Source organism: Anarrhichthys ocellatus, unplaced genomic scaffold, assembly GCF_004355925.1.
Source record: "Anarrhichthys ocellatus isolate YVR2014 unplaced genomic scaffold, GSC_Weel_1.0 scaffold32, whole genome shotgun sequence".
NCBI lineage: Eukaryota > Metazoa > Chordata > Actinopteri > Perciformes > Anarhichadidae > Anarrhichthys > Anarrhichthys ocellatus.
The window spans coordinates 2,198,567-2,211,660 of record NW_022280062.1 but is presented as its reverse complement, the minus strand read 5'-3'; the positions used below and the strand labels follow the sequence as shown (position 1 = coordinate 2,211,660).

Here is a 13,094-nt window from a genome sequence, read left to right as displayed (position 1 = left end):
GCAGATATTATAAGTAGCTCTCAAAAACTGTGTTGTCATTTAATTTGAGCAACTTCAGAAATAAGTCAGCTTTATTACCTGTGAGTTTGACAGTACATGGCTCATTTTCATATTTTCCTCTCCTTTGTTTTCCTCCAGAGAGCTTCGGGCTCTGGTGGTGGAGATGGTGCTGGCCACAGATATGTCCTGCCACTTCCAGCAAGTTAAAACCATGAAGAACTTCCTACAACAACCTGAGGGGTCAGTTGACATTTCCTTCACTGCTGTTTACACTCCCCGCCCTTGTCCCAGCAATTTACATCCTCATTGACCTTCCCATCGACCACCGTGTGCTGTACTCACCTCCAGCTGTTTACAACCCAATTAGCTCTGCCCTGAGGATGCACTCAAACATTCACAACACAACAAGCATTCATGTTGTTATCAGGTGGACTGGGACGATATCTGTTGTTCAGGTGTTGTTTACCCCAAATAAAAAATTGAAATGGAATGAGGATCTTGTGGCCAAAAAGATACCAAACATCATGCATTATACAGTGCAAGTATATAGCAAGTTATTGCCCTCTCAGGCACAAACACAGGCTAGTTTGTGTTTTTATGCTGGAAGTCTGCAGCAGAGTTATGGTGCAGTCACACCATGGTGAAATGTATTTGCACACAACAGTGAAAAACAGCCGGCGGCAGATATATTGCTGGCAGGTTTGCTGGCACACGGTGAGGCTGCTACTTGATAAGATGACCAGATAGAAAACATTAGCCGCCCACAAACTATGTAATAGTGTCTTTACCAACACTAATGTTCTGCTGCTTGTATTTTGCTATACAAGCACATAACACCCATTTTTATGTTATCAGAAACTTAATGTCGGGAATTCAAACAAACAGCATTAAATACTATTAGGTGTAGCAGGCCCCGTCCAACCCAAATTTATGAGTTTGATAACCGCTGATTACACCCATTCAATTGGCTGACAACATTGGAAGCAGGTGCATATAAACATAAAAAAGCAGCCATAAATACGTCCTTACCACTTGTGTTGGCCAATGTATCTTTTATTTGAAATGTCCTTTGCACCGTAGTATAACTTTCCCTTTGATGTACATTTTTGTTGTACACACAGTTGTACATCCACTTTTTCCAGTACACACAAGTAAACAAGCTAGCAGGTAGCCTACTGACGTCTTCCTCTCTGTCTCTGTCTCTTACCAATTATTTTTGAATTCCGCAAGTTGAAGTTCAGCCATGTTGAAGACCAACCCTGGTGTATCGCAACAGGAAGTAAATATGTTTCAAATTAATGCATTTTTGTTTGCTGCGACCGAGGTCGCCAGACTGCAGCCGGAACTTCCTAATCACACATTTTGAGCACAGCCCCCTCTACGGTGACCGATAACCGGGACTGCTCTACATGCAGGCACAGAACTAGTCGTTTGCAAACAGAAATAAAAGACAGCTATAAAGCAAACTATCATATGACGTGATGAGTCATCACTGCTGATGGAGCTCGTTGACCTCCGGGGTATTCTTTTCACTCACAATTAAAAAAAACTGCTCAAAAAGTGGAGATAAATAGCTTCCTGAGAACATATTTAGGATTCAACAATATTATGCTTTCTATGCTTGTGAATATATATCAAATTTAAAAGAGTGCTGACTGGAAAGTAATCATAATGCTACAGTATAAGGTACACACACGTGTGCATGCAGATAAATGAGCTTGCAGTCTGCAGGAAGCTGTAACGCTGAATAGACTCTAATGTGAAGTAATTCAAACCAGTCTGCTCCAGGGCTGCTTCGAGTGCACTTTAAGACTCAATCTGCCACAAATGGAATGAAGGGAAATTTGAGCCAGTCTTTCTCACCTCTATTTAACCTCGTGCTGTGATGTGTGTGTGAGTGTGTGTTTTCATTTGTGGGCCTATTTTCCATTTTGTATTGTGTCTGTTCATTCATGCATCAGTCCATTAAACATGATATTTTGATATGGTTATCAAGTGATATCTCAGACACGGCTGATGTCTGATGAGGTGAGATGATGCTTCTTCACACCAGTTCCAGTGTAGAAAATCGATTTGCCTAATGTGTTTTTTTTTTTTTTTACTCTTTTTGGATGGAGGTGCTTCACTGTTTTTAGGTAGCTGTGCAGGTGTGTTTTATGCACACGCTGATAGACATCTATCTATATTTCAGCATCTGTTTAATGAGGATTTGTAGAGAAATATTTTAGCATTTTCTTGCGGGTGCCTCATATTAGATCAATGCCATCCCACGTTTTACTGTTGGGACACCCCTTCTATTGTCTTGGAGGCTGTCCTGGTCAATCAGCAGGCAGTTGGTTGACAAAGTGAGGGTCATCAGCTTGATTAAGCTCACCTGGCTCTTTCAGGCTATAAAAGCTGGTCCACATGCTCATTGTCTCTCTCCCTTCCTACAGCTGACATCCACCCTGCAGCGCCTTCTCTTTTTTTGCACCTTCAACACCTCACACACGCAACACATTCATGCACTACATCCATGACTGATGTTGCTGATCTGCACACCCCACTGTTTGTTTTGTGGTAACTGTTATTGAATATATTGTGTTGGACTCCCGTCACATTCGTTGAGCCAGTTTGTGACATTGTCAACAAATCCCGTGAAGAGACCAACAGTGAATTGATCCCAGTGATACAATAATAAGCATTGTCCTACAGCTTCATTGTTACCCAAAAGCTATTAAAACTAATGAGTGAGCCGCAGTGTTGTTCTGGTTGACATGTTTCTTTAATACCATGAACACAAACATAGAATACTCAGCATATTGCAAAATCGCAATAATATTGTATCGTGACTTGGGAATCGTGGTAATAGCGTATTGTGGGGCCTCTGGTGATTCCCACTCCTAGAAGTCAAACAGTATCGGGAGACGGACTAACACATTGTGGGTTTTGGACTATTCATGGGATTTGTTGACAATGTCACCAGCTTTATCCTCAAAGTGTAAATGCTCCTAGACCTATAGACACCTGAACCCTTCTGCAGTCAGCCATTGCAATCGCATATGTTTGAGGGTTCTTACATCCTTTTTCATGTTGAGCATGATATACTGGATTATCTGTTTTTTCACATCTTATTGTGCAGTTCTTGCTCAGATGGTCCATATTTGTGGACAGATTACTGTAGAAACATTTGCAGCTGTGCCACATTTCTTTTTCATTTCTATTTTTTATGATTGACCCTACTGTTTTCAGGGACTCTGAAAATGTTCTTCCATGTTTGGCATTTTCCAATAACCTTGTTGCAGATTTGTCTAGAATATGTGTTTGTCCTCATTATGTAGTTTTTGCCAGGACAATGGCTAAGCAAGGGTTTGGCCTACCAGATACAGGTGTATTTAACCTAAAATCCCTTGTCAATGTTGATCTTATATCTTATTATGGTGAATGGTAAAATACCGTTTGGCTGTACCTGTAATGATTTCAGTTCGTACAATTATTTATCTCGGTCGTTATTGCAGCATTGACAAGCCCAAAGCCCTGTCCCTGCTGCTGCACACAGCAGACATCAGCCACCCGGCCAAACGTTGGGACCTCCACCACCGCTGGACCACCTCCCTACTGGAGGAGTTCTTCAGACAGGTGAGTGGGTGCACATGGCTAGGTCTCGGAGTGGTGCATGGGTAGCTGGTCCAGTGTATGCTTCAGTGTTTTGGAGACGTGAGATGCAGATACATGTAGAGAGGCACACTTCTAGGGCCCTTGAACGAAAAACCTAAATGAAATGCAGACATTTATAATAATTATTATACATTAATAATGCTCTTCAGCTTTGGGTCGTGTCATATGATCTTCCTCAGCAGGTGGAGTTCGCCCACTTACTTACTACTACTATTATTACTACTTTTCGACAATTTTCAAAAGTTGAGATGAAAAGTTCATTCTTGACCTTCAAATCACACCTGTTCCCTTCCTGCTATGTGAATATGCTCTGGTGTTTGGGAGGAAGTATTCTCCTAAGACTTCTCAGAATTGCTGAAAGATGAATTTAAAATGATTAATCTTTTCTCAGAGAAATACACTCAGATTGATTTCAGCCGCTTCATTACTGTTGGTGTTTAGGAATGTACTGGCTGCAACAAAAGCTATTTATTTTTTAAATTTAGTCCGATGCGTGTTAGGTTTCTGCACACCAAGAATAAAACAATGATGATATAAGTGAATGATTGTTTTAATACGGTGCTTTACGTTAGTGAGATATGCAGTCATATTCATAAGTTTGATGGCATTGCAGACATTCTGCTCCTTGTCATTTTTATAATTGATGCCCCTGACAAAGCGCCATGGCAGATTAAAATGTAGAACATTACCTCTTTGATAAAACAATGCAATTGGCTCTGAATAATATTGATAGTGGATTTGTTAATGTCAACAAGAAGGACAGTCGTCTAACTAGTGCCACATTGCTTTCATCCCCTCCGTTATTTATCCGCATTGTTCTCACTATCCGAGCTATTGTTATTGTGTTTGCTTTCACAAGGCCTTTATCTCTCGAGATATGAATAGCCAATAAATAGCCCCTCTGAAGAACATTGCCTCTTGACTCTACATCTCGTCTTTTTGTGACAAATCAGAGGAGAAAATGAAACACATTTGTGTCACAAAGCACTTGTTGTGGTAGGGGCCAGACAAATCCAAAGCCTGTTGATAGAAGTGTGAGCATATGGTGTACGGTGGCGGTGTGTACGAGTGTGTTTACGAGTGTCTGTGTCTGGAGGGTGATGGGCTACATTTTTATCGAAACCAAAGAATGAGAACAATTTACTGAGGAAGCTGCTGTATTTCCAGGGGGACAAAGAATCAGAGCTTGGCCTGCCATTCTCTCCACTCTGCGACCGAAAATCCACAATGGTGGCCCAGTCCCAAATTGGTGAGTTCAAATGCACCACCAGCATAATAGTGTGTCTGTATGGCTACACAAGTTCTGCTCAAGCATGAGTTCATTTCAGAAAAAAAAAAGTTTTCTTTGTAAAGGATTTATTTACCATGAAGATTAAATGTTGTGCTTCCATTAATAAATAATGGTAGTATAATAGAGAACAGTTTCCTTGATAGAGAACTTACTTATGATTAATAATGTCTCTTTTCTTCAAAGACCAAAGCTCTGTCCTTTACCACCTTATTTTTTTTATTGATTGAGTCTTATTAGGAAACAAACAAGCACAGGACTTTCACCCTGGAGACCGCTGTTCGTGTCTTGTGTGAAACCAAGTCAACGTTGCCTTACTTACTCACTCACTGCCACGTAATTTACGGTCTAAAGTTCCGGTTCAGTTATGTAACAAACACACTTAATTTTAGTAACAAACACACCACACACCACAATCTTATCCTATGCCTAACCAAGAACTTATGTTGCCTAAACCTAAACAAGTAGTTTTGTTGCATAAGTAAACCTAAAAATTAATAAACCTACGTTCAAGGTTTATTTCGAAAAGAGACTGTGTGCATGTCATGACCGGAAAACGAAACGTTATTTTCAGAAGCATGCATGTAACGAACAGAAAGTGACACGTCCAAAACTGACCCTAGAGTGGTACTTAGGGCTTCATAGTTAGAAGCGTAGGACCACTGACCAAGCGGTGGAATTGGACAAGTTGGGAGAGAGAATATGTTGCTTGTGTAAAGCCCCATTATCTTCCACAAGAAGATAAGTCTGCCTGTATGTTGGCTGAAAGGCGGAATCCAGGGAACAAGTCTGCAAATGACTAACTGGTCGCTTGGAAATGTTAAAGCAAATCCTGAAGGTTTTATCCTTCTTTAATATGCTCCCGTTTAGGCTGCATTTTTGCGCAAAGCCAGGACTATGCATTCTGTCCCTCATCTCTTACATCAGAATAGGATTAGGGAGACATGGCTTTGTAGCCATAGGAGGAGAAATTACAGCGAAAAAAAAACGGTTTAATGTGAATATAGGCATGTGAATATTGTTTTAAGATAGACTTGGACAATTTGAACCTATCCTTTAATAGCTGTGACCGCACAGTAGTAATTGAAGTCGATGAAGATGAACGTTTTATCAGCTCAGAGCTTCTCCAATCTGCATTTTGGCAGCTGGACAGTCTAAAGGCACCATTAACACCTACGGACTTCATTTTATTTGTATCTAAGGTTTGATAATTGATTTTACAACATTCTGGAAATACATTCCAATTTTAATTTCATAAATTGCAGCATTACCGTGATTGTTCTGGGCTTCTTTTTGTCCACGTATGCATTCAATAATTCAAACACTAAGATAAAGAATGTGAATATGTATAAACGGATGACACTATGTTCTGAATTTGCTGGTATCTTTGTCACCAGGGTTCATTGACTTCATTGTGGTGCCCACCTTCACTGTGCTGACGGACATGATGGAACGCATCGTCAAACCGCTCATCGACGAGGCATCCCATGCAGGTTTTGCCGGCTTCAGACGCTCAAGGTGAGCTGCAGCACTTACTCTGAGAAATAATTTGGAAATGAAAACTTGGGATTCTTCTGTGCTGCTCACTAGCAGGACTGAGCAGATGGACGTGGGTGAATGTATGTAAATCCGAGTACATTTGAATCAACCTGCCTGCCTAAACAAGAATGGAAAATCTACCGTTTTCTACCCTTCACCTCTCATACCTGTCGGAGTAACTGCTCGCTCTATGACGTGATTAAACCCCAACAGCTCCCCTGCAATAACAGCATATCTAATGGAGGAGAACAGCAGATGAGTCTCCCATGAGTAATCCATTTCTGTGCGTGGAAATGTCTCCACCTTTCATCGGGCAGAGCCACACACCTTGAAATTGATATTTTAGAGATGCTAAACTCGTTGTCCCTGATCGAGAGTGGGCCTCAGTGCTGGATCGGCATACACAATGGCCTCTTGAGATATAAAACACAGTGGTTGGGTCTCCACTGGCTTACTTAATTGGCTGAGTACTTTTCCTCCAGCCACATACTAAATCACATATATGCAAGGCTTTGAAACCATCCAGATAAGAAAGGTCATTCCACTTGTTCTTGGGTTACTAATAATTAAACTATCCAGACAAAGATCATTTAAAAAATAATTGTCTTTTATTTGTTTATTAAAGTGAGCTTATTGGGAAAAAACAGCCCTACTTTGGGAGTCTGGTCCTGCATCTTCTGTTGCACCTGCGCATCAATATCAGCCTCCCCGCTCTCCTCAACAGCAGTCATTAGCATCACTCAGTGGGCCTCCAGTCGAAGTTAACCGAGTGGAAATCTCAGATAGTGTTGCCACTTGTGCAGTCTCCTTGTCTTCGTACACACCTGGGTGCTGATGGGTTTTCTTGGACTGTTTCTTCCCAGCATTTAGAGCAGCTTTCAATCATCTATAACGAGTCTGCTCTCTCTGTCTTCCTCTGATTATCTACCCGTCTTTCTCTCTTCTTCTCTCAATGTGCCTCTGGCTCTGGAAGCTCTGGTTTTTTAAGCGCTTTCTAGGGATGGCAATGTCAGTCTGTCGGTTTTGTTGGTCCACCACTTTGGTCCACACTAAAACGTCTCATCTATGTGCCCTAGCCGATATAGTGGAATTGTAATCTCTAAAAGGGGAACTCCAGCTATTTAGTTTTGGACTTCCATCAATTTGTGGCATCCACAAGAGACCTTTTTGAAAAAGAATGGTTTAGAATTGAAGCAGCAGAGGGTGAGATATGCTGACTTTTAGTCCCAAGTATGGGTCAAGCTTAATTAACCCTTGACTCCACATTTCCCATAATGCAACTTGACAACATCTTCCATCAGACCCCTGCCTCTTAAATGCCCATTTCTTTAAATTCAGTGTGAAAGCTTAGAAACTTTGTAAAGCTCCCTCCGGAACAACAAAAACATTATTAAACTGTTTCCACACAGACTGAGTAGCATTCAAGTAGTTCAAACTGAACTTTATGTGTAAAATAGGTGAGACGTGCTCTTTTAACTTTTCGTCTAGTGCCATCAGGTCAAAATCTTAATTTGTTGGTTGATGAACAAATTTCTGCAAAACTAAGGACTTTCACATCAGCGTCAGTACTTTGTGTTTAGCAAATAGAGCACGCTAAACTAAGATGGTGAATAAACATACATGCTAAACGTCAGCATTTGTCTTTGTGAGCATGTTAGCATGCTGACATTAGCATTTAGCTTAATAAGCACCACTGTGTCAGTACAGCCAACACAGAGCTGCTATCATGGCTGTAGGCTCTTAGTCTTGATTCACTTTTAACGCTCTTCATCCTACGCATTATTCTGTCCAGTCTGAACAGTCTTAGCTCAGAGGAGTCCAAGAGGCACAGTGTGAAGAGCTCCGACAGCAGCTCGTCGGGACAAAGCTCTCTGCTGATGGTGGACCTGAAGAACTTTAAGGCGTTGTGGAACGAAGAAGTGTACCAGAATAGAGAGAGGTGGAAAGCTCAGGCTGCTAAAGGTACAGTTTACCCATACAACCAAATATACAGGTACATGGAGGTGATTTGGGGGACATTCATATTGCTTGTAGTGATGATCAGTTTGCAGCTCTACACACATTATTTCATTTTATTATTTTGGTTTTCCAGTCAGCATCTTTACAGTTTGGTTCACTCTCACTGCTCAAATCAGCACCATTTTATAAAGAAAAAAAAAAAAAAAAAGCTCTAGTAATCCACAGTCCACTACAGGCTCAGCACCAAACAGCAGACATACACAGTTAGCTGGTAATGGAGCATCTGGTCTGGTAATGGAGCATTTAGCAAATAAAGTGCCAGATATTTGCCTCTGGATTTGGTAGAAACAAAAACAGTAACCAGAAACACAACTCTGAATGAATGCGTATGTTGCTCCGTAACTGCTGGATGTGTAAATAGACAGCTGTTTGCTAGTTTACCATGTCAACATAAAGGTGATAAATGTGTTTCCAGCTTGTTTCTGCTGCCCCCAAGTGGCCAAAATCTTATTTGATACAGGTTTAAGTTAATATTCATAGAGAGGTTTTATCAAACGGTCCGAAACGGTCAACTGAGCTCCCTCAACGTTTACTGGCTTTAAGTAAGAATAAAGCTGCAATGACTTAATGCACACAGACACTCAAATACGCTAACCTGCCTCCATCCTCCATGTGACCTCAGAGGCGGAGGAGAGAGCTAAAAGGGAAGCGGAGGAGCAAGCCCAACAGGAAGAGGCGATGGAGCCCCAGGAGGTCCACACAGAACCAGAACAGCCTGAACCAAAGGAGGACCAACTGGAGGGGGAGGAGCTTGAGTCGGCGGAGGTCAGACCACCAGATGGTAACATGGGGGAAACAGAGCAGGGAGCGCAGCCAGGGAGCGCCACGCACAAGAATCCTCCACTGCAGAACGGTACGTCCTGCTAACTGTGAAGTCCCACAGCAGCAGGTGGCATAAGGCAATTTACATACAGTACGTTGACATGCATACATAAGTGATCATCAAAGCTGCAGTGCATGTTTCTATCGTTCATTTTCATTATCAGCGACACGGTTTGGATTTGTTCATCTCCCAACTTTTGGTACCCATTCACTTTCTTCTAAAGCAGATAAATAATTCTGAGATGCTACACCAAGTATATTAAAACGGTGACCCCGAAAGGTCCCAGTAATTGTTTTGTCAATGAGAAGTATTGCTTATTGTCTTGAATCATTGCAGGAATAAGTCAACTAGAATTGAAAACAAGGTCCTGTGGGTTTGAACTGTGTTTGGCTGCACAGCATGGGTTTGTGAGATAGAACATGTTTTTACAAACTTCACAAAGGGGAGAGAATGCTTTGAGAATATTTTTTTCATTTTCTTGTTTGAATAGAGTGCATGTCCTGTCACCACTAAATGTGCATCAGTGGGACAAAATAACAAGACTACTCTGACTTTTCAGGAGCGTTATCTGAAGGGACTGTATCTCCAGAGGTTGAAGAAAACAAGAACAAAGGAGACGATGGTGAGTTTTATTCCTGCAGTCCACGACTATTGACAAAAGAAATAAATTGAAGTGTCTAGGTACACCAAGCTAAAACAAAAGTAGTCTAAAAGAGGACTAATTATTGATAGTCCTTGTTTGTTTTCCCAAAGCAGAGGTGGCGATGGAATAAGCCAGCTGTGGAGAATCACGGCCTCACTGTCACTGACCTGAACCTGCTTTTACTTGTATGCGAGGACTCCCGCTCACGCCAGAGGAAAAGCCATTAGTTGGACTGTGTTGCCCTCTACAGGACACCAAGAAACTGACACCTTCACTTCCTTTTTTTTGTCTCTATGATTAACTGTTTTTACTTTTACCATGTTTATGCTCCCAGGCTATTGTATGCAGAGCTTGCAGCTCAACGCACGTGCATTATTCCTACCTTCCTGCTTCCTGATGAATACAATATAGAAGAATATTTAATGACCTTGTGATGGGAGGGGGGGGACGAAGAGGAGCCTTTGAAAGACACTGAAAATGTTGCTTTTCTAATTTTAGTTTGCCAATCGTTTACTTCGCTCTACTTGTGTGCTTAACTCAGACCACAGACATGTAGCCATTCTATTCAAAACCCACTTTTCACTGCTGTATTACGCTTCTCTGTCGGCACACAAGACAAGTTTGTTTGCAGACAAGGGTTTTGCATCACAGTGATTTATATTGGTACTAACTGAAGAATACATTGTGGGAAATGCAGAGTAGATGTACATCAAGAGGGACGTCTATAGCCGCTGCACAGTATGTACTGGATACAAGTAAGTGTACAGTTCATTGGGGTTGAATTGACAGGTTTACAGCACTAATATTTTACTAGAAAGTACTCCTTAAACGTATCTCTGTGTAGAACATTTGAGTTGTCCCTGTGCTGCAGGAGCTCCGGTTGGGAGTCTCTTAGGTTTGCTGAGGCTACTACAAGAAACCAGTCGTGGCTCATATTTCTTCCCTCCACATGTTTACTTTCTTAGTGCTTTCCTCAAATGCATTTGTGTTCCTTGCAGCCAGGTTTGTGTTGTTTTTGTGTGTTTCTGTCCTCTTTACTGTATATATTGAAAGTTTGTATATGTATGGAAATGAGGAGGAGTAGAAATCCTACAATTCCACAATCCATCAACAGGTTTTTTTTTCTTTTTGGGTATAATGTAAGATAGTGTAGTGAGAAATATCCAAAAATTAGAATGCAACTTTTGCATCTCAAACATATCACACATTCAAGTTTTTGTAACATGTAAAATGTTTTTCTTTTACTTTTATTTTGTAACAATCTTATTTGTTTTGCATTTGTTGTGTCCTATATGAATCATGCACTAGACGTGTCTAATATCCTCACACTATGTCGTTTCTTCGTCAAAAGACTTCTTCTTGATGCCTTCTTATATCTATTTAAGCTGTAGCAAAAATGTCAAGATTGTCGCTGAATTAGAGAAAAAGCTCACATATTTTATTTTGCAGTACAGTTATGTTACAGCAGCTTCGCCTATGAGGTTGTTGGTGTAATGTTTTAATCGTGTTTACAGTGAGCTCGTACACTTATTAGCCAGTTGAATCCATCATGCTTCTGTGATGCATCCGAGGCTACGAGTCCAAACTGTGTCTGCTTCTTGTCTGTATGCCGGGTTTTTAAGGCTTGTAATGTTGTGTATAGGAGATGCAAATATCGCTTACTGTGCATATGTAACATATTGAACCTCTGCAACGCTGGTTCAGCTTTATACACTTAATATGTGTAATTGAAAGAAAAGAAGCATTTTGACAGTATTCACTTAATAATGGATATTTTGTCCCTAAAATTTAACACTTTTATTTTGTTTTTCCTTATGTTTTACATTCTTTTGGTATGAAAATCTCAACATTTATTGTGCCAATATCAGGTTCTTGGCATATTATTTTAAAATATACTGTACATATGTGTACTGGTACATATACTAAAACATAAAGTATATATGGGGTTCAAAGAGGGTGAATAATCCAGCATCTAAACATTTATATAAAACTGTAGGAATGATTTTATAGCCTCTTTGTTTTAATACACACGACTCATTTTTATATTATGACAGGAAGGTAATATATAAAGCAGTTTATCACGTAATGTAACCACATGCATCTTTCTACTTAAAATACAGTCAGTGGTTAGCAAGACAGCTGGCTGAATGTGTGCCTATATATGTACTTTCCATTTCACACCTTTCACCTGTAGGAAAACGAATTATGTGATGTCATTTGAATTTGTGCTGATCCAGGTACAGTCAAAGAAAACATTCATATCTTCCTACAGTTATTCACACTAAAGAGTCTTCTGTAAAGACTTTAATTTTAGACACTGTTGAAAAGTCAGGAGTTTGATGTCGCAGAAGTATAGTCATTAAGTGGTAGATTATTTTTGCTCGTTTTCATTTAGGAAAATCAGTTTTATCGCTGTGTAGCTTTTTCTGTTGTAGTGTACTGTTCAGTGGATTGTCCAAAAGTCTTCAACATGTAATGGCATTTTTATTTTGTCATTTTGTCTCTCCTCTCTGGTTCATTCGTCCCTGTGTGTGTCTGTTCCATATGTTTTAGTCCACCAGCTCTGAAGTCAGAAAAAACAATTCAAGTGGCTCAAAACTGTAAATTCAAAGTGTAACAACTATATAGAGATTCGATTTATTAATAGAACCAATACAAAACTCATTGTGTGCCCAAAATCGCCTGCCTAACACTTGGTAAAGCAAAATATATTATACCAAGGGACCAACACATGTACAGTCTTATAGTTTGCTCTATCTTTCACTTGCTACTGTGTTAGCCTATACTGTATGGATATTTAAAAATAATTTATACCAACCATAATCAAAAAACATAGCTGTATTTATGACATGCTCAGACTTCTAAATAATGGTGTTTTGTAATTGTTACTACAGAACAGATTAATTGTTGTTTGTTTAATGCTTTGTCTCCTTGTTTAGTGTGAATCAGTCGGATCTCAAACTGTTCTAGTGACCGAGGTTAGATGGATGTAAAGCGTGTGTGTGTGAGAAACTGCCGAAAAATACTTAATTAATGTGCATTTCTGATCTCCTCACTGTGACCTGCTCTATCGATGAGAGTGTGATGAGACGAGTGTGTGTGTGTGTGTGTAAGAGAGAGAGAGA

General features: G+C 40.3%; 1 protein-coding gene across 3 annotated transcripts in view; it reads left to right on the top strand.

Annotated features, from left to right (window-relative positions):
• Positions 1-13,094, top strand: part of pde1cb (phosphodiesterase 1C, calmodulin-dependent b) — a 69,140-nt gene extending 56,046 nt beyond the window's left edge. For 2 of the 3 annotated variants that reach the window (XM_031865058.1, XM_031865060.1), the window contains 8 exons: positions 139-240; positions 3,498-3,618; positions 4,825-4,906; positions 6,343-6,463; positions 8,277-8,446; positions 9,126-9,356; positions 9,886-9,948; positions 10,080-13,094. In XM_031865058.1, coding sequence (XP_031720918.1) covers positions 139-240; positions 3,498-3,618; positions 4,825-4,906; positions 6,343-6,463; positions 8,277-8,446; positions 9,126-9,356; positions 9,886-9,948; positions 10,080-10,099 — 910 coding nt within the window. In that variant the 3' untranslated portion in view covers positions 10,100-13,094. The remainder of the gene's footprint in view (positions 1-138; positions 241-3,497; positions 3,619-4,824; positions 4,907-6,342; positions 6,464-8,276; positions 8,447-9,125; positions 9,357-9,885; positions 9,949-10,079) is intronic. The other variant, XM_031865059.1, reaches the window with a different exon arrangement.